The 25,327-nt window shown below is 43.3% G+C and overlaps 1 protein-coding gene across 2 annotated transcripts in view; it reads right to left on the bottom strand.

The window, feature by feature from the left end:
* Positions 1–25,327, bottom strand: part of XPR1 (xenotropic and polytropic retrovirus receptor 1) — a 115,970-nt gene that overhangs the window by 21,540 nt on the left and 69,103 nt on the right. For both annotated transcript variants that reach the window (XM_084211104.1, XM_084211103.1), the window contains exons 3-11: positions 22,843–22,944; positions 15,761–15,984; positions 11,594–11,743; positions 10,989–11,072; positions 10,428–10,509; positions 7,398–7,585; positions 6,985–7,164; positions 2,647–2,812; positions 802–993 (exon numbers count right to left, since the gene is read on the bottom strand). In XM_084211104.1, the coding sequence (XP_084067230.1) occupies positions 802–993; positions 2,647–2,812; positions 6,985–7,164; positions 7,398–7,585; positions 10,428–10,509; positions 10,989–11,072; positions 11,594–11,743; positions 15,761–15,984; positions 22,843–22,944 (1,368 nt within the window). The remainder of the gene's footprint in view (positions 1–801; positions 994–2,646; positions 2,813–6,984; positions 7,165–7,397; positions 7,586–10,427; positions 10,510–10,988; positions 11,073–11,593; positions 11,744–15,760; positions 15,985–22,842; positions 22,945–25,327) is intronic.

Raw genomic sequence — 25,327 nt, forward strand, 5'->3', positions numbered from 1 at the left:
TAATCATGCCTTTAACACTTCTCCCTGCCTCACCACAGGAATATTCCAGGCTCAATAATTGCTCACGACTGTGTGTGGTTGCTAATTTCTGCATATATAGAAGGGAGATATTCTCAAATGAAAGAGTACAGCTTTTAGGGCTTCAGAACAATGAAAGGCAGGGCAGGGCGACTGCCTGAAGTGCAGAAACGAAAAGCTTTTTCCTTCAGAACAAGAGTAGAATCGAGTAATTGTCGTTTCCAGGGAGATGAGGAACTTCAGGGATCAGAGCTCAATCTGCAGTTAAATGGATTGGAAACAACTCCTTACCAGCTGCTGAAAAAACATGGATAGAATCACACAGGAAAATCAGAGAGAGCATTTTTTCCTGGCACTGTGCACATGCCTTCACATTTAGGAATGATGGACCGATTATTTAGATGATCCAGGTTAAATATTCATGAATGTTAAGAGAGAAGTATTTGCTGTGCTATCCCTTTTCTCATCTATCTCCCTCCCATTCACCTCCCTTCACAGCAGAACCTGACAGGTATTTCAGCTTTCAAAAATCAAACCTGTAAGTTCCCTCCCCCGCTCCCTAAGTGCAATTCTAAGCAGACCAGGGATGTGAAAAACACCTAAAATAAGATCTTAAAACACTCTTGACAAGCTGGCCAGGCCCCTGCCTTTCCCCAGAGATGTTTCACAGGTGCCAAAACACAAGAAGCTGGCGTTTCAATGGCATGCCAGACTCTGAGCTTCTCTTGTGTAAAAAAAAGCAAACCCCAGGAGCTGCACAGGGTTCTCCAAAATCACCAATACCTTTGTGAGTGCTGTAGAGGGCTGCAAATGTCACCACGAAGAAGGTGGTGGAATATTTTCCAGCGTTAACCAGATGAAAGGCCCGTTTGTTATCGCGGTAACGGCGCAGGCACTGGATGAATCGCAACCAAGCAGGGATGCACTGGACAACTGCTCTCACTCCGTAGGAGTAGCTGTTACAAATCTGATTATCTGCAAGAAAAATAGGAGTTGAAGCTGTTAAGGCAAAGAGTTAGTATGTTTAAGAACTGTTTTTGTCTTCCTGTCTGCAATATCACTTTATGGCAGTGATTCCCCATCAGCTGCTGGTACCGAGGCACACAAACTGCAAGAAGCCCAAAGTAGTTCAATATTCCATCTTGGAGGTGTTCAGGTGACATCAATAACACACCCAGACAGATCACCATCCAACTCCCTCATCCTGCCACTATAACCAACATGCTAGATTAGAAATCATCTATTTTTAAATGCGCTCAGCGCTGTTGGCGGGACTGCGAATAATCAAATTAAGGGTGGAATTACAAAAGGCCTTTGACACTGGATTTTTGTGCATAAATGGGAGAGCACTTAGAAACTCTGCAGGACAGCTCTAAAAGGCGACTTTGCCAAAGATGTCCTTGACCTGTTTTCCTTGTACATTGTAATAGGAAAAACGCATTTCAGTATGGGACCGGGTTTAGCGTTTTTCACTTTGTTTTTCAAAAAGCAAAGCCAAGGCATAGTCTGGTTTCAAAAACTGAGATGAGAAGCAACCACACCACAATGCCATTGTGTCCCATCCTCCATGTTTGAAAGCCTTCTTTTCATTAAGGCAATGACCAGGAAACCCTCAGCTTTTCCTGGAACTTCCCAAGAACTCCATATTCTTCTGCTGTCTCAGCACATCTAAACCAAACACCCTGCTGCCTAACATTCATTTGTTTCTTATTCACACTAAGAGAGACACATTATTAGCTGATATTTATCCCAAAACACTGTGCTATCATTCCACTGCTCAGATTGGAAGAGGACAAATTGTTATGCACACAGTTGCTTTATGTATTTTAATTTTATTTTTAATAAGTAAATATTTAGCTGCTCACCACGCTGTCTCTTAAAATGAAGGGAAAGATCACACAGATTGGAAGAACAAAGTGAACACTGATGCTTATTGAAGCATACAGTAAATTCTCTCAGCAAGTGTCAAAACCATCAGACAATATGATTTGCCAGCAGTGCTTAAAATGGAAAGTCAGCAGTGAGGAGACAGGTACAGTTTTGCCACTGGGAAGGCCAAAGTCAAAATTCACATTCCAGCTCTGTGCTCCTCCTGGCTAGAAAATAAGGGAAGACAGAGCGTGGACAGCCCTGGCAGAGAAGCATCAACTCAAATCAAGGAAGAGGTGGCACCAAGGAGCTTCTCCATCCTCTCTTGCTTCGGAATGGAGCCCGTCAGAGCCGGGCTACAGCACAAAAAGCTGTGCTCAACAAGCTCAGGATTCTCATGATGAGCAACAGGAAGAGGCTAAAGGTAAATACATGGTTAAATTGCTATGAAATAAAACAACAATGCCAGGAGAATGGATTTCTCTTTCCAATCAGGAGCACTGTGTCTAAATTCTTTGATGGATATAGACATCGGGCCAAATGACTGGATTAGGCGATGAACACTGATGTGAAATATCATTTCTCTGGATGGAAGTAAGAAAGGGGAGAATCTCTCTGATGCCACATTTACAAGAAATGCCAATTATTTTGGTTTCCTGTACTATTAATAACCCTCTTTAAAACAGACAATTAGGAAGTTGCCTGGCTCAGTGTTTCTCAGGTCATTTTGACACCATTTCCAGGGCTCATCAGCATTACCTGTATCTGCCAGAAGTCCAGCATTGTCCTCCCACTGAACCTCAAAGCTGTAGAAGCAGATCATGTATTCCAAATCCATAAGTATCACCACCAGGCTGTTGAGCTGATCAGCCAGCCAGAAATCTGCGAAGCCTACCTTGTGGAAGGGAGCAGTGAACACTCGAAACTGTCAGGAAAAACAAAGCAGGAATAATTCATGGCTGTGTCAAAGGCATCCAAATGTAGTGGCAGGACAACACAGAACTGAACAAATATGGAAATAACAGAAATGCTTGAAGATTTATTGCCGGCCTTTTGCTCCTGCTGACAAAAAAGGATAACTGCCTCCTCGCTTTCGGTACAAAGAACATTCCTGCTTTCCTCCTCTTGTATGCATCTATGCCTGTGCCCCCCCCAGCCTTTTGTTTTTTACTGGCAGAACAGCCCAGTCTCCTCCTAACCAAGCTCTTTCCCAGAAACTCCCAGTCTCCATTTAAGAGCTCTACACAACTCCATTTCTCTCACTGCCCCTCACTTTGATCAGCACTTTCTTTCAGGCACTTATATTGTGTCCATTGACATCTTCCCCGTTTACCTTCCCCCTCACACTTAATGTCAGTTGGATTTAGACCCTCAGCACTGCCATTAGTCTGGTCATGCCTTGGTCTACTTAACTCGTGAGTTGTTCTTTGGTGTTAGAAGTTGTGACAGTGAGAATTGTTACTGGGTCTGCCAACGCCTCCAGCAGGGAAAGGGTGAAAGGAAAGGCAGAGGAAATCCTATTGCCTGTCAGTTGGACTCCCCCTCAATCCCAGTCCACCTTCCCTCTAATCCTGAAGAGCAGTTTTGCTCCTTCCAAAGCAGACAGTTTTCTGCTCCATTACCTTTGATTACCCCTCTCCCTGCCCAGTTAGTTGTAGTTACTAATGGCCAATTTCTCACAGAGAAGGCACCAGCACCATCCGGTCATTCTGGGATTTATGAACCTTTAAATTAATGAAAGTACAGGCTAACACTGATCTTTTATACTGCTCTCCTTATTAACCTGAAGAGTGCACAGCTGCAGAAAGCCAGGAAAGGACTGACACATCCCCATCAGCCTGTAATGCAGATTTAAGGCTCTGCTCCTAAAATTTCAAAGCCAATAGGGATTAAGAGTTAGTGGCATAAAGCAGATATGGATCTTGACCCAGAAAGCTCTGTGCTCATGTTGGATGGCACCTATTCCCCAAGGTCAAACGAGGCCAACCTTCAGGGAAGACTATCTTCAAAGGTGCCCAGCTGCAGAACAGAGGTCAAAGACCACACCAGCCTTCCCTTACAAAAACTCTTTCCTCCCTTTTCCCAACACTCCCTGATACTCTCTTTATCTGTTTCATCACAGATCATTGTTTTGTCCATGAACAAAGACTAGCTAAGCAAATGAAATGTGAAAATAGCTTTACACACAGATCTCCCTGGGGGAGAAAAAAAATCCCCAATAAATAATAATATTATTGTTATTTAATTTAGGGGGAAATACTTCAGCACTGCCAGGTGACAGCATAAAACTTCTAAGAGAGTAAAGGTTTTCCACCTACAGGTTACAGCTGAGGAGGAGTCAACAGATAGATCCATGACATATCTGGCACTGGCATCTGAGTCAACCCTCCTTCAGACCCTGAGCTGCCATCTGAACCCTCCCAATGCCATGTGCCAGGCACTCTGGCTTCTGCCTGCTGCCCAGGCACAGCTGGAGCTGCAGCCCCAATTCCAGTGGAGGTACCACAGCCAGCTCCTTGCTTCCCAGCTGAGAAGTGTCTGCAACATCCTCCAGACAAGGATAAAGTCATAAAACACCAGAGCTGCACCTCAGTTTCAATAACCAGTTGCAATTCTCTACCAACAATTCCACAGCCTGAGCACAGACTTCCTGGTGCTGATCCCTGCACTTTTAATTGGTGCTGAGATGCCAGATATCTGAGCTGAGCTGAACACTTGCTAGCTTTTCACCTCTCACAGACAGGCTGCCTGCGCTGGTGTGGCCATGGAGCTCCTGCAGAGAGCGTGGGCACAGGGACATTCCCTGGGCTCAGATCCAATTCTCCTGCTGAGCTGCTCTCCCCAGCCCACACCAGGGCACTCAGGAGCTTCTCACTGGCAGCAAAGGCACCAAGAATGCTCACCTAAGCACTCGGGCAAGAAAGAAGAGCCTGGCAGGGGAATTAGACTTTACTACAGGCTAAATAACTTTTTTCACTCAGAGGAAGATCAATTCTGACGTTTTGCCATCCCTCAGGGCTTAGCACAAGAGATCCCACCCTCAACCAGCAGTTGATGCTGGTCACAGGGGGAGGCAGGAGGACTCCTAGATCCATGAGGAAATGCTACAACACACTCAAGCATGCCCCTGATTTGGTTCCAGAAAAATTGAAAGTGCCAGTAATGCTCTGCTACATCTGATTTATAAGATTTTGTTTTACCTGGAAATGAAACATATGAAGCATGTGAAGGCAAAAGCTCACCAAACATAATTTTGTGTGAGCAGAACAGTTCTAAGACTTGCACTATTTAAACCTCCTTTCACCCAGAGAGCTGCTGGCAGCTGCATGGAGAAATCAAATACACCCAGCTGGTCAAGTACACACAATAAAAGCTGCTCTTTATGTGGTCTGGCCTCTTTTTTCCCCTTCCTCCTTCCACATAATGCACTCAAGTACCATGTCATCTCCCACCATTAATGTGATCTTGCATTTTGATGAAGCCTTTTTCCCCTAGGAGACCTTGGGATGAACTGGGCTCTGCACACTCAAGGTACTCAATGAACCTTATGGATCCCTTCCAGCTTGAGATATTTCATGCTTCAGGTTTGGTGGACAGAGACTGTTTGCAAGGGCTTTTAGTGACAGGGCAAGGGGGAATGGCTTAAAACTGATAGAGTGTAGGTTTAGATTAGATACAAGGAAGAAATTCTTCCCTGTGAGGGTGGTGAGGCCCTGGCACAGGTTGCCCAGAGAAGCTGTGGCTGCCCCATCCCTGGAAGTGTCCAAGGCCAGGCTGGATGAGGGTCAGAGCAACCTGAGATTGTGGAAAACGTCCCTGTCTGTGGCAGAGGGGTTGGAACTCAGTGATCTTTAAGGTCCCTTCCAAGTTAGGCTATTCTATGATCTTATAACTCTATCTCAGACTGCAGCACAGTCTGGAGATCACTGGGACAGGGCAGGAGCTGCAAACAGCCTAACAGCTCTGTGGAGACTGAGAATCTCACCCTGGTAAGATATGAAGGTAAATTAGCAGAGATTGCTCATGTGGTTAAAGCACATCCAGTGCTTCCCCTCACACCAGGGGACAGCAGTCAGACTAATGAGGCTTGGGACTGAAGGTAGCTCTGTGAGGGATGGCTGAGAGCTGGAAGGCACAAAGGAAGAAGCTGGCATAGCAGCAAGGCAGCAAATCAAATAACAGAGGTGAGCTCAGAGAGGTTAATTCACTGTGTGTATACCTGCACACACGTCCTCAAAGCATGATGCTGCTCATCTTTGCCGTGTTCCAGATAAAGTTAATTGTTTTAATTGGCATTGAAATGATTCAGTGAAGAAAACCAGCCAGCCAAACCCTCTTCTGCCCAAAGCTCTCAGAGCAGTGCTAGCAAGAAGAAGGTGTCAAGGGAACCAGCTTGATTAAAGCCAATTTAAAAGGGTGCAGAGGGTGGGGAAGAGCATGTGAAACAGCCATTTGAGAAGAAACTCATGAGTCACCCAGCAAGTCTGAAAACTGTTCTTTCAGAGCTCCCACCTATGACTGGAACACTCAAGCAGCACATATATTGATATTGAATTTACCAGACTTATCTTACAGGAAAATAAAGAGCTCAGTCTCAAAGAAAGTGTTTGTTTAAGAGCACAAATAGAAAAAAAACCCACCCATGAACATAATTTTATAGGTAGTAACTTTTCCAAAGGTTCTCTCTCCATCAGTGAACCCTCTCAAAGTTGGCACTATCCCAGTTTGGGCTAAGCAGCATCCATGCAGCCTTGCCTTAGAGCACTGGACCTCTAATCAATCTCTTTCACTAGGTTAAGGAATAAACAACCAAGACATCCAAGGGTTTCCATACGTGCAAAAGTTTGTAAGCAGCTGTCAACAGGAAGGGTAACAAGTCAACTGGTACAGGAAGGAGAATATGCTTCTGCAAACCCATCCTCAAAAACAGTCTACAGTCAACACCTGATCAGGTCTGCTCTATAAATCACAGTGGTATAAGCACCCCCCAGCATCCCTCTTTCCTGAAGGTTAGTGACACCTGTATACTTCACAGCTACTGCTCAGCCACAGCATTTAAACGAAATATTACTTATTTCAACCAGCTTTGACACTTACCAATAGTTTGAGCAGCCAAAAACGGGACTTGTAATATAAGGTTTTGGTAGGGTTGATGAGAAAAAGCAACATGAAGCCATACAAGATGAGTGGGTTCACCTGCATGGGGATGTAGGTGAATTGACCATATATACATGCCAGCAGGCTCAGGCACCACAAAACACCCAGGAAACCAGCAATCTGCATGGAAAAAAAAAACAAACAAAAACAAACAATCATGAAGACACAGCCCAGAAACCTGCAATGTGTTCTCATCTGAAGAAAAGGGAGAGCAGTGCTCAATCCCGTAATCTAATCAGACTTCAGCAACTTCCTCTTCTAATTGTATTAGGAGTCCTTGCCAGGAAATGGTGCAGGATTTATCCTGCTGATCCTCAGCATGGCTCAGCCACTCTAAAATCCCTCCTGCTCACCTCAAAGAGATGTTGATGGGACAAGTTGCTGCGGGGGTTGAGCTCGAAGATGAGGACGTGGTTGACTCCAGCCTGTCTCCAGCCATATGTGTTGATACCCAGGAGAAAGAGGAATTCTATCAGGAGAAAGCCACCTCGATAGATTCTCACCAGTGGCCACACATTTGGTCCATCTATAAAAGCCACACCTGGCAAAGACAGAAAAAAAAAAAAAGGACGGATTTTAGGGCTAACAGAGGTCGTGTCACAAAGCAAGGCTTTATCCTGGATCTCAGATGTTTGGCTGTACCCTGAGAAAACAGGGTACATGTGTACACCACTGCATGTTCCAGCAAGTGGAGGACTTTTTGCCTAGCCTGTCAGAGGATTTAGGAGCATTTTGGGGAAAATTCCCTTTCCAGCTGCTGTAATCGAGTCATTAGCAGCGTCCCTGCCTCACACTACAGGCACAAGGGACAGCACCAGCATAAATCTGACTAGAGACACTTAAATATTCTGCTTTAATAGAGATGAAATCCCAACAGACAGATACACAAACACTTCAGCTCCCCACAAAACCAAGAGGAACCATTTACAGCATTTAAAACAATGCTAAAACCTCCTAATGACCAGACTCAGTACAATGGTAATGCAATACATATTCATAGCCAGCATTACAACACCCAGCCCCACCCAAAGAGAAATCTCAGCACAAGGCAGCAGTGCTGGAAAGCCTGTTGCTTCCTTTGTTCAGTTTTCAGGGGGTGGGAAACAAATGTGCTTCGTTTCAAACAATGTGTAGCCTTATACAGCAGCAGCTTTCTCCAGCATAAACCTCTTTGTAAAGGACTGGTCACTAGGCACAGGTTTGATAAGAAAAGCATAAATAAAATACAGTTATTCAAAATCCTCAGTTTTAGTTTCATGGAGAGTTTCTCACCCACGTGCTTTCTAAGAGGGATAAAAGAAAGAACCTGCACTTCACAGAACTGAGGCTGAGAATTTATTCCCACAGACCTGCCTGAATTATAGCCAAGTTTTTCAAACTGTTTTCTCAGAGAAAGCAAATCCATAGGGAATTTAATGTGCTCAGCATCTACACTTTATACAACATAACTTACAGAGAAAAAGCTGTGCAAGAAGAAATGGCTCCAGAACTGCTGCTTTAAATTTAAAACTTCAGACTCTTGGATTCAGGCAAAAAAGAGTCAACTTTTGGACAGAAATCACACCCCCCCCCAAAAAAGCCGAAAGAAATTACATGTCTTAAATGTGAAATTAAGTCTTAAAGGTGGAATTGCAAAGAAAGATTTTCAGATTTTTACCTGAAAACCAAACGAAATTACAAAATGGGTAAGGTTGGAAGGAACCCCAATGGGTCATCTGGTCAAAACTCCAAACAGGGCAGAGCAGCCCCAAAAATACTGACTAAGAAGTGAAAATATCCCTGGTGACAAGTCTAATGGCAGCCTAATTCTCGAAGGAGAGCAGGATCACTGTAAGGGCTTGAGATTTTGCATGAAACCTTTCAGGTTTCTGGTTAACAAAATGAATGCACATTTCTGTGAAATTCCAACCTCACTAGCTTGGCACCTAGGGAAGCCCACATAGAAACAGTGAAACCTCAGAATTTGTCTTCCTTAGGGTGGCATCCTCCTGGGATCCACTTGTAGCTTTGCAGCCTTTAACAGACCCCAAGTGGTGATGAACTCATCTCTGTACTTTTCAAATCAGGCAGTACAGCACCAGGTTACTGGCAGAAGCCACGTTCTGAACTGTTTCACAAATTCACCACACAGAACACTAAAATCCTATCTTAGATCATCAAATCACACAATTTGGCAAAAGCAGCTGAGAGGTTAGCAAAGTATGGGACAATTAAAAACACCCACTCTGCACTTGGAATCCAGGATTTTGCCCAATATCTGCAGTAATGCTCAGCTATCAGATCATGCCTGCTGATACAACACACCTATTACCCACACTGGCTTAGTAACACCTCCTCTGGAGATATAATCATTTTTATGAATTCCTTCTCACAGCTGCCTCACTTTTTCATTCTCAGCACCGAGAGGGAGAGCAAACACAACCGGCTTCAATCATTTTGCATCTTACACAGAGATCAAATGTTTAAGTAACAGAAATTATGAATAAAGAACAGTTTCTACACATTAAACAGTGCCTTCATGCAGATGGGTAAGTTTCATGCCTCTGCCATGGGAAGACCAAACGAGAAGCACTGCAAACAGCTCCTCAAACAGAGGCATTTTATCCCCAGAGATGGCTGGATGCAATTACAGAAACATCCGATTAAAAATTCTTTTAAGTCATAAAAACACAGACATGGGCTTTCCCTAATGCAAGAGCTGGTAAGTTGATTTGTTAAGCCTTTTCCTTTGTACTGCTTAAGCAAGTTACAACACTCCAGAAATCACACACACAATTAGTAAAGCTGCTTGTGATTAAGCTCTGTGTCTGGATCTGCAGTACGACTCTAATCAGGGGCCAAACTCAGAAGGCATAAAGCAGAATAAAGCCAGGGCCTGAGAGATGCACCCATTAATTGTAGCTTTTAAACAATCTTGCCAACTACTGCCAATAAGAAAAAGTCAATTAATTCCATTAGCAGACTCCAGGCATTGAAATCCTAGGAATTTCCACATGAGTTCCTGATTTCCATCCCAACTGGCATCTGGTCACATGGCTCTGTTTCTTTAGGGAGTCAACACCATGCAGAGCTCAAGTTCTACAAGCACCTGTCTCAAAATTGGCACAGGCTGCGTGTTCCCAGAATGATAACAAAAATCTGCTTTTACACATAGATGTTGCACCCTCAGAATATCCCTCCAAAAATAAGGAGGAAAATAGAAGAAAAGGATTTTTGTCTTCAACACTCACAATACAACATGAGAAAAACCACAACCTACTGCTGAGCAGAACCAGTAGCTCACACCAATGTGATATGGCTTTGATTTAATCCAGAACATGCAGGTCCAGGCCCTCCCTAAGTGAGGAAAATCCACCCAAACCCAGGCATGGCAGGACACCTACCTGAAAGTATGACAGTGACGTTCAGTGCAATGAACAACCCGCAGAACAATCCAACCCTGAATGTAGTCCAGGCTGGTACAGGCTGTGAACAAAGCCACAGCAGAATTAAGGTGAGGTAAACAGGTTATCAGCAGAGTCAGATTAGTTTGCAGAGCCAACTTAAAATCACAAACACAAGCTCCTGATCCCTTATTGCACTCTCGCTTTTGAAGTGAGCTTTTTTTAAATTGAAAATGCTGTGTAATAGTCTTGCCATATTGAAATGGAGTTTGGGAGTCTCAGTGGCCCCTGAAAAATATTCCAGACCACACAAACACTAAGCATATGCTTTTATTAGTACAAATTTCCTTTTACCATTTATCTCCTCCCTTCATTACCTTGTCTGCATGCATCAGGAGCAGTAACCTATTTCCAAACCTTCCGGAACTAAAGCAGATTATCTGGCCCTGCCCCATGCACACTCACATCAATTATTTCCATTGTTTCCTTCAGATGTTGAATCTGATTTGGCACCTTGACAAGTTGGAGGAGCAGCTTTGCTCCACAACCCCCATGTCTCACCTGAGCTGCTCCTAAGGGTGGAACACGCAGACGTTTCATTGCCTTCTGTCTGTCTCCATCTTCCAACTCGTTGGTCACCACTTCCTGAGGAGACAAAGATACACACCACTGAAGGTCACCTGGATGATCAGCACGTGGTCAAACCAAAACTAAATGTTGGTTTCCAAGCTAGAGGTGAGCCCTGGCCCACTATTCTTCTCATACAAAGATAGGAAAAGCTCAGCATGCTGTACCAAGTTTCTTCATAAGTTAAAGCTGCACTAGGCTTTGCCAAGGGAGAAGTTCCCAGCTGAAGAGAACATACCCATACTGATGTAAGCAGTGCCAGAAGTCAGTGGCATTTCAAAATCAATTATTACCCATCTTGGGGGTAAATACAAGCTATAGAGAGGGCAAAACACTATGGGAATTACAGTGCCATAGAACAGTTTGGGTAGGAAGGGACCTAAAGATCTTGTTCCAACCCTCTGCCATGGGTGCTTTCCACTAGAACAGGTTTGCTCAGAGCTCCATCCAACCCATGCTTGAACACTTCCAGAAACCAGCAGTGACCAAAACCCTGTTTTGGGGGGGATTTTTGGCAGTGCCCAGGCCAGCCTCTTCACCTCTGTTTCGGAGATAAGCTGGTTGATCTTCTTGCAGGTGTAGAAGGGAGCCACCTCCACCTCGGCCACCCTCCACTCCGCCCCCCGCGCCGTCTCCAGGTTCTTGTCATGCTTCTTCAGGATCTTGCGGAAGCCGGTGAAGTTCAGGTTCTGCAGGCAAGGGAAAGAACATGCTGGCTTTTAAACCCCAGCCATCTCTTAAACCCCTGCCATCTCCCAAGAAAGAGAAATGGTTCTCTCCCCAGTGCTAGTGAGAAAGGAATCGTTAATGAGAATCAAAATGAGAATCGATCGTTAATGAGAATCAAAATTATTGCATTCCTTGTCAGGAAGTTTCTGAGTTCTTACTTTATTATAAGGAATATTAATCCTAGCATATAAAATTAAAAATGAGGCATAAAAAGGGAGCTACCTAAAGCTTTTTATTTCCTGAAAAGCCAGATCACTTCCACCTTCCTCCTTTATTCAAGAAGTGACCTGATGCTACCTTGAAGACAAATAACCCTTAAGGGGTTTCCACTCCTGAAAAATCTGAGCTACTGACTTCTTTAAACTTGACAATGGTTTCAAATCAAGTCCTCCAGTTAAATTCATTACAGAAGGGAAATCTTGGTATGCAAGTTGTCAGTGCTGCAGATTAAATCCAGACAAGTGCATCCCCACAGCAGCATGTTTTTTCACAGAGTATGTTGCACAATGACTGCAAAACCAGCTTAGGCTTGCAGATGTGGGAGATGTAATTCTCCAGTCTGTAGAAACAAGCACACAACGCTTAAAACAAGAAGCAACTGTTGATTTCCAAGTTATAGATGACAACACCCATGCACAGTACCTAAGACAGGGAAAGCTCATCACACAGCAGCAATTTCTGTGGCATGATGTATTTGCAATCCTGCATTTCATTGTGCAGGAAGTGCTGCCTAAAAAACTCTGTGTTTCACTCAAAGAACAGTAGAAACACAGAGAGACCATGGCAAGACTCGCTTCTGAAAAAAGCTCAGAGAGCAGCTTGGAAAGAAAACCAGAGAAAACAGCAAAATCTAATGCCCTAGGGAGAGGCACCAACTTCTCAGTGAAATTATTTTCAATGTAATTATGCTTAAAGTGATTTAATGCCAGACCCTCCCATCTAGGTGGGAAATGAGGCTGGGGAGACAGGAGCAGGAAGCCAAAGCAATAATGACCTGCCTCATTGCAGACAAGAGACTTTAATTACTTTCTATTGGAAAAAACAGCATTCCACCCCAAGGAGAGCAGAAGTTCCACATGAAAAACTGCAACAAAAGGATGATTTTTGGTCAGGGACCTTTCTGGAGCTTGAAGTAACATCCCTTCATCTGCCATGGTTACAATCCCTAAATCTGGGGTGCCCTGGCTGGCTGGGATATGTTTATACCAGACACCCTAAAACCTCTCCAGCGGCATTTCATCCTCTGGCTGCAAAAATTCTGCAACCTCAAAGTGCATGATAAAAGCATTGCTGGTCACAGTGATGCTTCTGACAAGGAACACACAGTGATGGGACAGTGGAACAGAACAAACATCATTTATGCAGTCTGATATTTTGCTATTCTTGCTGCTTTTATTTGGCAAGGAGCCTTCTCCAAGCCTGACCTCCATTTCTGCTGCATTTTGTGGAGAAAAAACCCAAAAAGCAACCACAAACAAACAAAAAGCAACCAAAAAAACCCTCCACAAACAACAAACAGTGCAACTTAGGCAATAACATAATGCAACATCAAGTAGAATCAAACAGAGGGCTCAAAAAATCTTTGCTCATATATATCAGGAAATGCACCAGCAAGGTAATTTAATAAAACTGGTTCAGCCTCTATTATTCACCCAATAAATGCATTATATTATATACAGAATAATTAACTAAATCTTATATGCTTAATTTGTTTGTCCTAAAACAGAGCATTTTAAATAGATAGGTTTCTTTATGTATATACACAGTCTAGAAGAATATATTGCTGGCAAGTATAAATTCATTTTATCAGAAGTTTAATCATTTAAACATGCAAGAGCTGCCCTGGAGACTGCTTGTAGCTGCATTTGACAGTTGGTTTATGTACCTCAGGAATGAATGCATTTGTTCACCCCTAAGAGACTGAGGAATTTGCTTCAGGTGGATTTTCCTGCCTCTGTAACCCAAATCAAGGCATCAGCATTTCATCAAAGCCAGTTTGATATTTATAATGCTGCTGTTGATTTCATTTTTTATCTCTACATGAAGGGCTCAGGTACATCATCCTCCCATCAAGTTATTGTTTTTTCTTCTCTCCAAAACTGCAAGAGCTTGACTATTCCTCATTGTCACACTCTAAGCTCAAGAGTGATTAACAACAGTAGTACTCTGGGATTTAGTTCCATGTCTGTTTTTGTGTTTGCATTCCTTGTCCTCAACTTCAATACCAATTTGAGGGAATTTTTCTTATTCTCTCTCTGGAGTTATGTTGTAGAAAGCAGCTCTGCTGCCTCTGCAAAGTGTGAAAAACCAGATGGGGTTTAGACCAATATTTAGTAGACTTACAGTGGGTCTGGACTCATGGCAGCAAAAAGCAAAAGCATCAGTGTGCAACCTGCCTTTCTACACTGAGGAATAGTAGGAAAAAATTTCCCAAGAGAATGATCAATGTCAGCCCCTATTTAAATTCTTCATAAAGCCTCAGAATTGATTTTTTGTAATTAAAAGTATAGCTGCCTTCCGTTAAAAGAGAAAATAAATGTAAGGGAAGAAATCACAGCAGGTGATGCTGCTTCACTCCATTCCTAAGAAGATACAGATACTCCACCTTTCCCAGGAATTTGAACTAGGAACTACCACTAATAGTTAAAACATTTTATTAAGAAACTCAAGAGTTTCCAGACACATGCTCAAAGATAACATCACTGTAGGAGAGGTACAAATACTCAAAATTTTGGGAGACTAAGTTCTGTCCATAGAGCAGATTGGTATTCAATTCATTCTGACTGAATTTTGTTTAGTAAAATTCTGCAGTAAAGATCTGTCAAAGATCTGAAAATAAACATGTAGTCAATTTAAGCTCCAACATTCTTAATTAACAAGCTAGAGTCCCTCACAGTAAAACACTTAAAAGCATTTCAGAGCATTTAACTCCAGAAGAGGTAGCCCAGCCAAAAATATATTAACAGTTTCAGATTTTTATTTCAAGATTTTTGGAACAAGATCAGCATCTGCAACCAAGCCAAAAATCCAAGTACAACTAAAGATTGGTTTGTTTTCATACCTCAAGGCAAATGAGCCTGTACCCTGCAGAAATCAAAATATATGTTTTTTTAAATTGATGTTTTAGCAAGAAATTCTGATACAGCAAGGTCACAGCCACTACCATGGTAACGCCAAGAGCAAACAGAACATTGGGATTTCAAGTTTCAGGACAAATACAAGATAAAAGAGCTTCTTCCCCAACCTGCCCTGCATAGAACAACACACTAGAGAAGGAAGAGGTCCTGCCTGGACAAAGGTGCTGGGGTCAGCCAGCCCAGAAAAGGAAGAAGGAAAAGTCCTTCAGCAGGTCAGCTCAGCATTTCTAGCTCAGTTAAAAGCAACCAGCTGTACACTGCTACCTGCCTTTTCTTTAGAGGTGCTTAGGGCCCCCCCAGAAAGGAAGAAATAAATGAAAAACTGAGTGAGGCAACTCTGAAGGCTGAGCTAGAGCAGGGGCTGGACAGAGCTAAAGAATAAATAGAGATTTATTAGGAGGTATTAATTAGATCCACCCTGGGCAGCACAAGAGCCCAGCCAGGGCTGCACCCAGGATGGACCAAAATGGATGATCAGTCACGGGGTCTGACACTTTTATAAGTTCTGGTCCAGTTAACTCCACTGGAGTTCATTGTCCCATTCCAGCTTTAGCCCCTGCAGTCCCATCCTTGTTTTTCTCTCTCCAGCCCACGGTGTTTGTGCTCCTGGCCTGAGATTTGGATCATTTGTCCCTGGTCCCCAGCTGGAGCAGGAATTGTTTTGTCTCCCTGCTCTGTGCACAGAGCTCACCATCCCCTCATGTGAAGCTCAGACCCACACACTAAAGCAGCCCAGAACCTGAAAAACACAAAAGCTCCAACCTGAGGCGCCGAAGGACGCACAAGGCCCGGAGTCATTTACGCGCAAGGCCCCGCGGAAGCGCGGCCCTCGGCGGGTACCTGATAGTTCTGCAGCAGGATGAGGCTGAGGTAGAGCTCGCTGAAGGCCAATTTCAGGTCTCGGATGTTCCTGTGCTGGACCCGCTCCTCGTGGGACAGGTGGAAGACGGGTTTGCGGCGCCGCTGCAGCGTGGAGGCCCCGCTGGCCTCCTTCTGCGCGTCCAGCGTGGATTGCAGCTCGGTGCGGAGCGTGGTGAACCTGCGCTGCGCTTCCGCCAGCTTCTCTGTGGGCAGCGAGAGGGGAAACGTCACCTGCCAGCCCCAAAAACAACCCCAAAAAATCAAAAACGCCCCAAAAATCCCCCAGGTGCCTGCGGGTGAAACGGGCCGTGCGGCACGGCCTTCCTCCGTCGTGAGGTAACTCAAGCGCTCTATTTCTCTCGTTACAGGATGGAATCACAGACTGCCCTGGGTTAAAGGCCATCTCATCCCACCCCCTGCCATCGGCAGGGACACCTCCCATGTGTTCCTTGTCCAACCTGGCCTTGAACACCTCCAGGGATTGTGCAGCCATGGATTCTCTAGGCAAATCTGTGCCAGGGTCTCAGCACCCTCAGAGGGAAGAATTTCTTCCTAATGTTTAATTCAAACTTGCCCTCTGTCCCTGCTCTGCGTATTTCTCTTGTCACAGGATGGAATCACAGACTGCCTGGGGTTAAAGACCATCTCATCCCACCCCCTGCCATCAGCAGGGACACCTCCCATGTGTTCCTTGTCCAACCTGGCCTTGAACACCTCAAGCCCTGGGCTGCTGCCATGTGTCAGTTCAGGATTCATATTTCTCCAAAAAATCATTCAGAGGAGCACCCAGGGTATTTTCTGTGCTGGAGCTGCTCTCATCCTTCCCTGCCTCTTTTTAGGAGAGTGGCAATGCTCTTGGCTGACTTTATTGCTGTTGGGGGCCAAGGAAAAAGGGTGAGACCCATAAACACAGAGATGCCAAGATACCAGAAGGCTGCAGCTTGAATGCCCAGCCCTGGGAATAATCAATATATTACCAGAGATCATATCTATGTACATATGAGGAGAGTGGAGGTGCAAAAAGATGCCATTTAATCCCTGGAGGGATTGTGCAGCCACGGTTTCTCTGGGCAAATCTGTGCCAGGGTCTCAGCACCCTCAGAGGGAAGAATTTCTTCCTGATGTCTAATTCCAACCTGCCCTCTGTCAGTGTGAAGCCATTCACCCCCATCCTGGCACTCCAAGCCCTTGTGACAAGTCCCTCTCCAGCTCTCTTGGACCCTTTAGGCAGAGGAGGGGGCTGTAAGGGATCTCTGGAGCCTTCTCTTCTCCAGCTGAACAGCCCCAGCTCTCCCAGCCTGGCTGAGCAGAGGTGCTCCAGTCCTCTGGACCCACTCTAATGGGTCTGTGTTCTCCTTGGGTCCATGTCCTTCCTGTGCTGTGAGCCCCAGACCTGGATGCAGAACTCCAGATGTGGTCTCACAGGGGCAGAGAAAAAGAGGAAGCTTTCCTCATTGCACCTACATAAAACACCTAAGTTCCCAAGAAAAAAAAAAAAAAATTAATAGGGTCAAAACCAAGGGGCTGTCCCTTCAGCACAGACTAAAGCAGTATTAACCAGGAACTGAGACGTCTCAACTTCCATCCCAGCTTTGATTTCTAGAGGATGCCCAGTCCAGCACCACACAAATACCTGTCAGGGATGGAAGAGGCCCAGCCTAAACCTGGGGACTGCAAACCAGCACAAGGACAGTGGGGCAGGCTTCCCCACACTGGCTGGACCCTAAATTAATTCTGCTTCATTTAGGGTCTCATCCAAATACCAAAGCACTGACCACACAGCTACTCTGAGCACAACAGAAAAGCTGTTCCTCTTTCCCACATAAATCAAGTGCACCAGGAGCATTAGAGAAAAATCCTGTTAGACAATATTATGAAACATGACAGTGAGTAAGCAAAGCGTTTTTCAGATCTGTGCACCCACTACTGACTTTGTGTTTACTATCTTTTCATGTGACAGTAGGGAAATCAAAGAAGACAAACCCCACACTTCAAATGTGACACTGAATTTTGTTGCTCAGAGAGCAGCACGGCCCCTCTGCCAAGCTCCCAGTGACAGACAAACACAGCTCTGCTTTGATCAGGAGTTACAACACTGCTGGCTGCTGAACATGATCCACTGCAATCATTTATCCCTCTTTTCCTCACTTTAGAAGCACTGCCTCGTTATTTACTGATTAAAGAGGCCATCAGCCTGCACTTAAATGCCATTTTGATGTGTTTTCAGAACCAGTCTGTCTCTCTTCCTCACACCTCAAGTATGAAGAAGGTGCTCCTTTAAACATGCTGCTTTTTATGTACTCTCAGAAAACAATATTTTTTGCTAAATAACAATCTTTTAAAGCTAAAACCAGCACAGTTAAGACCATTATCGTTCCCTTTGTTCTGTACAACTGGTTCCTTCCAGGCTTTTTTTCCCCTGCTGAGCTTCAGCCACAGCTTTGGCATCTCTGTTGATCAGCAGGGTCACAGACCAGGGGTGTTGGTGCTGGCCAGAAGATTCTGACCAGGTTCACAGTGTTGGAGCCACCTCCACCCAGCAGGGCACCCAAGACTGCACAAGAGACCACGAGGCCCCTCTACTACACAAAGCTCTGCCCCAACAGCCTCCTGGATGTCAATAGAATTCTCTTCATTAGTATCTTACATAACTCAATGATGATTCTCAATTGCTCCCCACTCAGATTTACTCTCCCTTCTCCTTTGTCTAACTCAATTCTGCTTTTTTTTTTTTTACAGCAAAACTATTCTGTAAATAATTTTACATTTGTGCATAAGGTATTTGCCCGAAGGAGAACGCCTTTCCAAACAGAAAATGGGGATCAATATAGGAAATCAAGTACAGAGCAGCCTGAAACTCTAAACTTTTTGCTTATGAACTTCAATAAAGGAAGAAGATTTAAAAAGCAGGAAAGGGCAACTCCTCTCTGACAACTTCCACAGCTGCAAGGACTCCAGCAAACAGAGGCAATGCAGCCCACAGTGAGAATTGCCTGCCCACAGCCTACAACCACATAATATTTATCACAACAAGATCAGACTGCCAAAACAATAATCCCTCCCCACTTTGGGAACTCCCTCGGGAAGAAGGAACAGATATCTCTTCAAATCAAAAGCCTTCATATAAATAAAGCTCAGAAGTTCACTCTCTATATTGAAAACATTTATTAAACCAGCTGTGATACACTGAAATTTCCTTTAAATCAAATCAGTAGATATGGAAGAGTTTAAATTAATATTTTCAATTGAAAGCATGTTCCATTGTCTCTATGTCCAGAAAAATCCTAACATCCATCAGCCTAATAACACAACATTTAAAGAAAATACGATGCCTTGAAATATATATGACTGCAGCTATCCATAAAAAATGCCCCTCCTGAGAAACAGCCATCCTGTCACCACCTTCTCTCTCCTGCATTGACTCTAGTTATCCCATCCATAAATCATTTCTTCTTATTAAAGTATGATTTTTTTTACCATCGAGACTCAATGCAGAAGCAGAACAAAACAAAACAAAGTGTGCTGCTGTTCTGAAAACCTCCTAGGGAATTGCCCAGGGAAACAGCAAAGCAGAGTAGAAATTAATTTCTCAGTTTGCAGTGTACTCCAAAATCACTGAAGTGTCATATACCCCTGCCACTAATTTAGCACTGTCTATCACTAATTTAACATTCTGAAAAGCGACTTTAAAAAAATGTCACACAAGAGAGCTAAAAAAAAGCTTAGAAACGGGAACCAGTCTTGTGTTGCAGCATTTTGCATGACCTGATGCCCACAGAGCCCTCAGCTCAAGTGTAATTTCATGGCCAAGACTAACAAGAAATCCAAAACCAATAGTGGCAGACTTCAACAAAAGTGCTTGCCATAAAGCAGCAGCTTGGCCCAAAAAATGCTGCTAAAATCCTGACTAAAAGAGCCTAAAGTGTTATCACCTCAACTACGCAGCTCCAAGCTGGTTTTTGACTTCATTTTCCAAGTTTAAATGAAAGTTCACACATGAGGATGATGGAAAAAAGACTGTTGCACCAAAGAACCAGAAAAATTTCCCCCAGATTCCATTTACATGGGCATGGGTGTGATTGAAGCCTGCTCCACCAGACAGGAGGGAATCAGCAGCCTGAACCTTCTGCCAGCTACACATTTTAGTTTTAGTATTCCTCCCCTTCCCTACTTGTACATTTCATGTTCAATATTTTGCTTTCCAATTTAAAGCCAGGGTTTCCTACAAATAACAATTCCTAAATTAACCACTGAAATGTTGCTGGCTACTGTTTAGCCAAGTCCTGATGATGGAGATTTAAAATATAACAAACCTGTCATCTAGAAAATCCCAAACACAAACCAAAACAGCCACAGATAAAACTTTAGCACTTTGGATAGTGTTTTGGTCTAGGGTAAATCTGGGAGAGAACCTCTGAAGGGGTTTTTTTCAAAAGTAGATTTAATCAGGTTTTTTCTTAATTGGTTCAGGAAAAATACTTCTTTGGAGAAAAATTGTTTATTTTATAGGTGAAGTATTTACCAGTCTAAAAAAAATAATAATATTAAACAATAAAACCTCTTGTTGTTCTAAAAGAGATAATGAACTTAGAAAGTCTTTTTTTTGTGGGTTGTAGTTTGGCTTATTTAGTCTCTTATCAGTCTCTTCAGTGCTGTAAATGTGGCTCAGGCCAGCTCTGAACCTTTTGTAAATTGTTGTGTAGGGTTTTATCCAGTTTTTTTCTACTTTTGTTTTATTTCTATTAGTAAAATAATTCTAATGAATTAGAACTATTAGTAAAAAGAGTGCAGGCATTTATAGGCATTCCTCTGCTAGAACCATCTGCAAATTTTACTGCAATTCTTCTGTCTTTCAGCTGGGGATGAATCTTCTTAAGGACAGTAAAAAACTTGCAAAACGTTTATCAAATCTGATTTATTTAATGGCAGTTTTCCTTTCCACTGAGCTGGGATGATGGCCTGGGGAATTAAGAGAATGTTTGGGGGGAGCACACAAGGAAGGGCAAAGAAAGGCTTTTGCAGCAGCCTCTGAGTGTTCCATGGAGGAATTTGGGTTCAGGACCAGGCCACCCCAAGGGGATGAAGTTATTTGTGCTGTGGGTGATGCTCACTGAGGAGCCTTCAGCCTAGGGAAAGATGATGAGAAAATGAAGCAGAGATCAACAGAAAATTTGATTTTCTTGAAAAATGAACAATATTTACTGTAGTAAAGACAGGGGTGTAATAAGCTGTGTAACAAACCTATAATAAATAGGATGTGCCAGGTCATAATCCAAGCCAACACATGCCTGGAGTTACAATAGGGTCCAACATGACACATTTCTGACAGGATCAAGGGTAGGAAGCACTGATGGAACATTTCTTGCTGCAGCTCCATGCTAATAACCCTAATAACAGGGTTTCCATTCTATGAAAGTCACGTCGCTCTTCTGCAAGTAAAAGACTTATTTTAATCTTATCACAGGAGATTTTCAAATTACATGTATTCTCTCCTGGAACTTTTTGAAATGACAGCTAGCTGGGAAAAAAAAAACCAAAAAACAACCCTACCCTATGTTATTAATGCCATTTTAAACAATACTGGAATGGGTGTGGATATGTGGGTGCACGTGTGGCAGCAGGTCCTCATTAGGGGAAATTATAATCTGTATTGTGCATCTAAATTGACAGAACTTCCTGCACAGAGTCTAGCTCCCAGTGCACAGGATCTGATATGGCTCAGAAAGGAAGTTTCTGAGCATAAAAAGCTCAGATCTGGGATAGAAGCACAAGATCTCCCAGGGAAACAACACAGAGCAGCGCTCTGAGTTAGGTACGTATGAACTGCGTGCAAAAAAATGCCTACAAAGTCTAAAACCCAGCTGACCTAATAAAAACTATCAGTTTTACCTAAAAACTGCCTCTTGTCCTGACACCCACTGTGCTCCAGGGAGCTGGGAGAGCAGGCACAGACAGCCCCAAGGAGATTTACTTCCCTAGATGGAAGCTGAACAGAGGGAAGCTGCAGTGCTCAGCCACTGCATCCATCATGCTTTCAGCTCTCCTCAAGTTCACAACCCAGATCCTGGCTGGCAGTAAAAGAGCCAGCAATAAAGTCAGCACCCAATGGTTATGAAAATATTTTTGCACAATTCAGCTGTGCCTTTGTTATCAAATTAAAATCAGAACTATAAAAGGCTACCATATTGTGGTGCAAATCCTGTTTATAGCACTAAGTTAATAAATCAACATGTTAAGAGGAAGCCAATGCACTGCTGTATCTACATTTAAATGCTTTTCTAGTTGAAACCCCATTTTAAACCTCACCAAAAGAGGCTGAAAATCATCTGAAGTGTAATGGCAGGAGGAGCCAGAGCACACCAAGCCTTTTGTAGCAATTTTACAGGGTGAATTTCCAATTAACCTGTTCTAAAGTTGATTTCAAAACACAGGATGGGAAGGCAACTTTTTCAGAGGAAACAAAAACCAGCACTTGGTATATGACACCTAAAAATCCCCACTCTTATCTACACAACTTTTTTACTCAAAATACACAGCCCAATTGGCACAACCCAATTGCAGCTGGATCTTGCACTCCAGGAAGCTGCAAGGGTTTCAGTGAGAGTTCAGTGTTTAAAAACTTGTTGGACCCATCAAGATGATCAAGCTACCATACACAAGCAAGCCCACGAGAGCTGCTTCTGCAGAAGCTCAGGAAACACCAGCTAGGAGGCTCAGCACACCAGGAGATTGTCAAAAAAAAAATAAAACCCCAAAAACTGAAAGACTGTGCCCTTTAGTTTGAAGAGCATCTCCATAAAGTTCAGCAGGATACCTTGAAAGTTCAAAGAAATGAAATCACCTGCCATTCATTCTCCCTCCAGGCAGGGTTAGCCAGGTTAATACCAGGGTTGAGCTCCAGATCTGTGATTAAACCAGAGCAGTTTTCCACACAAACTCATCCTCTAATTACCTGATGGTAGACCTGCATCACCACTGTGGTTATCCTGAAAGTTTGGGACCTTCTGGCCCTTTTTCTGTTGTTGGATTTTCCACAAATACACGCAAAATAAGCACCTTACCTGAATAGAAAATGTTGATTTTGGCAAGTTCTTTCTCACAGGTTTGGAAGAATTTCTCTTCAAACGTGGCAAAACATCTTTTCACTGTGTCCTCATCTGTGTCTACAAAACAAAACAGAAAAACAAAGAATTTGTAACAGAAGGACATAGGGACAATTTTACAAGTCCTTTGGAAATAGTTCTGCAGAGCAAATCCACCATCTTTGTCATGCAGAGGAAGAAGAACAACCAAGTCCAAAGGGCTGGAGGGAACACATATTTGCTTGTAAAAGGAATCTTGTAAAATCCAAGACAGAGAGGGACACGCTTATAACAGCACCCTGACCAAAGTTCTCATCACCTTTTTTGATCCTCCAAGCGCTATTTCAGACCTCACAACTCCATTTTTGCTTCAAAGACTGAAGCTGACCCTAAGTGTTCACTCCAGCTTGGCAAACATTTGTGTTCAGAAGGGAAACACCAAGTTTTTAACTGAAACCTTCACCTGATCTTCCAGGAGGACTCACTGACTTCAGCCACCATTCCCACCTTCTCATCAGGGTAATCCCTCAAATACAAACATAGCACCACAGCAAACTAAAATCCATAGAGAAATCCATACAGAAAACTGTGTGGAAGCTTCCCTCCTGGAAAATAAAAGCTTTTCTCATAAGCAAAGTTGAAAGGGAAAGGCATAAATTATGGTGATTGGGATCAGATCCACAGCTCTCCTTCACCCCACTGCTCTGGAGCAGCTTTAATTCTTTTGCAAGAACTACATACAATTCCATAATTAAAATCAAAACTTGAAATTAAAGCAGCTATTCAGTCACTTTGTTGTAATAAAAAATACAGTGCAGAATCTCAAAGACAGAATGCGTTTTCTAGTAATTAAGAAATTAGTTTAATGAGTTAAAAAAAAAAATCAAGACAGGCTATAATTACCAATTTCAGTACAGTCAAAAACCAAATGTTCTAATGCTGAAGCAGAGCAGACTCTTCATACCCTCCCATAGCTACAGGCCCTGAATCTTCACAGATTGCAAGGGTTAGTGTTAACACAAACAGGAAAATTAAGATTTTATTATGGTCTCAACAATGTTGAGAAACGGACCAAAGAACCACAGAATTGCTTCAGGTTGGATTAAGATGAGTGAATCCGATCATTGCCAAGCCCACCACTAAACCATGTCTCCAAGTGACACATCCACATGTTTTTGGAACACTTCCAGGGATGCTGATTCTCCCAGATTCAAACAGATGTTGAAATAAATGTTATTAAATTGAGAAGACAAATGACTACATTGAAGTTTCATTCACTAGCACACACACATATTGGACTGTCATAACCAAGAAATCTCTTTCTTTTAGCATTAATTTCTAGGTAAAACCAACCTCAAGAGAATATTTAAATACAAAATTTCAACATTTAGATTCTTCTGGTTTGGCTCTGATGTTAAGCCCCACAAACCTCCACACACATCAGTGCCATTTTTAAGGGATGGTATGGAAAGAGCAAAGAGAACGACACAAAACTGCAGTGCTGGGGCAACTGTGGAAGAAGTCTGTTTTCTTTTGGAGTCTGATGATGCTTTAAAGAGTAAACAGAGAGAAAATAACCAGTTCTGCCTGGTGTTTACAACTCCACCACCCAAGGGCTTGTAGAGAAGAATTCTCAAGAATTCTCTGAAGCCTGTTCCAAACTCCAAGCTTTGGCTCCCAGGGTTATTTTCTTATCCAGTCATTATACTTGCAGCTCTGTGGCTACTCCTGAGGATGAGGACTCCCTCCCTGGAGCAAACAAACCCTGGGATGACAGGGCTTGGGCTCCTCTTTGCTGCAGGAGAACCACTGGAGCGTCACTTGGGCTCTGGACCAAGGATGAGCAATCCCATTCCACAGGGAGCTCCCACATGGATCCCTCCTCGTGGGCAGCCTGAGCACCACAGGCACAGAAAAGAAGAAAATAACTTTTTTTCCTAACAGCAGAGTCACAGCAGTTACAACATCCCAACCTGGGGCCCTCCCAGTAAAGCTGATCTGAACTTGCCTCCAAGACTTCCAAATCTTTGACCTGACAGCAAAGCACAAACAGGGGAGGGGGTGAAGCAGCAGAAGTTACTATGCAATACTAAAAATGCAGAGATTTTATTCACTAGATGCCTGAAACTTTGCAAATAATCCTAATCAGGAGGTACCAAACCAGAGCTGACTCTTGAAGGATGGACCTGAAAGGCAAATTCTTCAGCACAAAGAGTTTACCCAAGTGCTTTCTGACATGGGGGAACCATCATTTCCTGCACCTAAAAAATAAGTCATAAAGAAATAAAAGCACACAGGCTCACTGCTTTCCTCTTCCAAACCTCTTCCACCATAGCTTGCTTTTATGTTTCAGTACATTCACAAAATAATAGTAAGACCAAGCAAGTTTGTAAACTTCTGTGACTGTAACTACCAAAGGATTTAAAAAAAAAGGAAAATGCCTTTAATGGAATATGCTTTTTGT

The sequence above is a fragment of the Fringilla coelebs genome (assembly GCF_963513975.1).
Source record: "Fringilla coelebs genome assembly, chromosome: 9".
Lineage (NCBI taxonomy): Eukaryota > Metazoa > Chordata > Aves > Passeriformes > Fringillidae > Fringilla > Fringilla coelebs.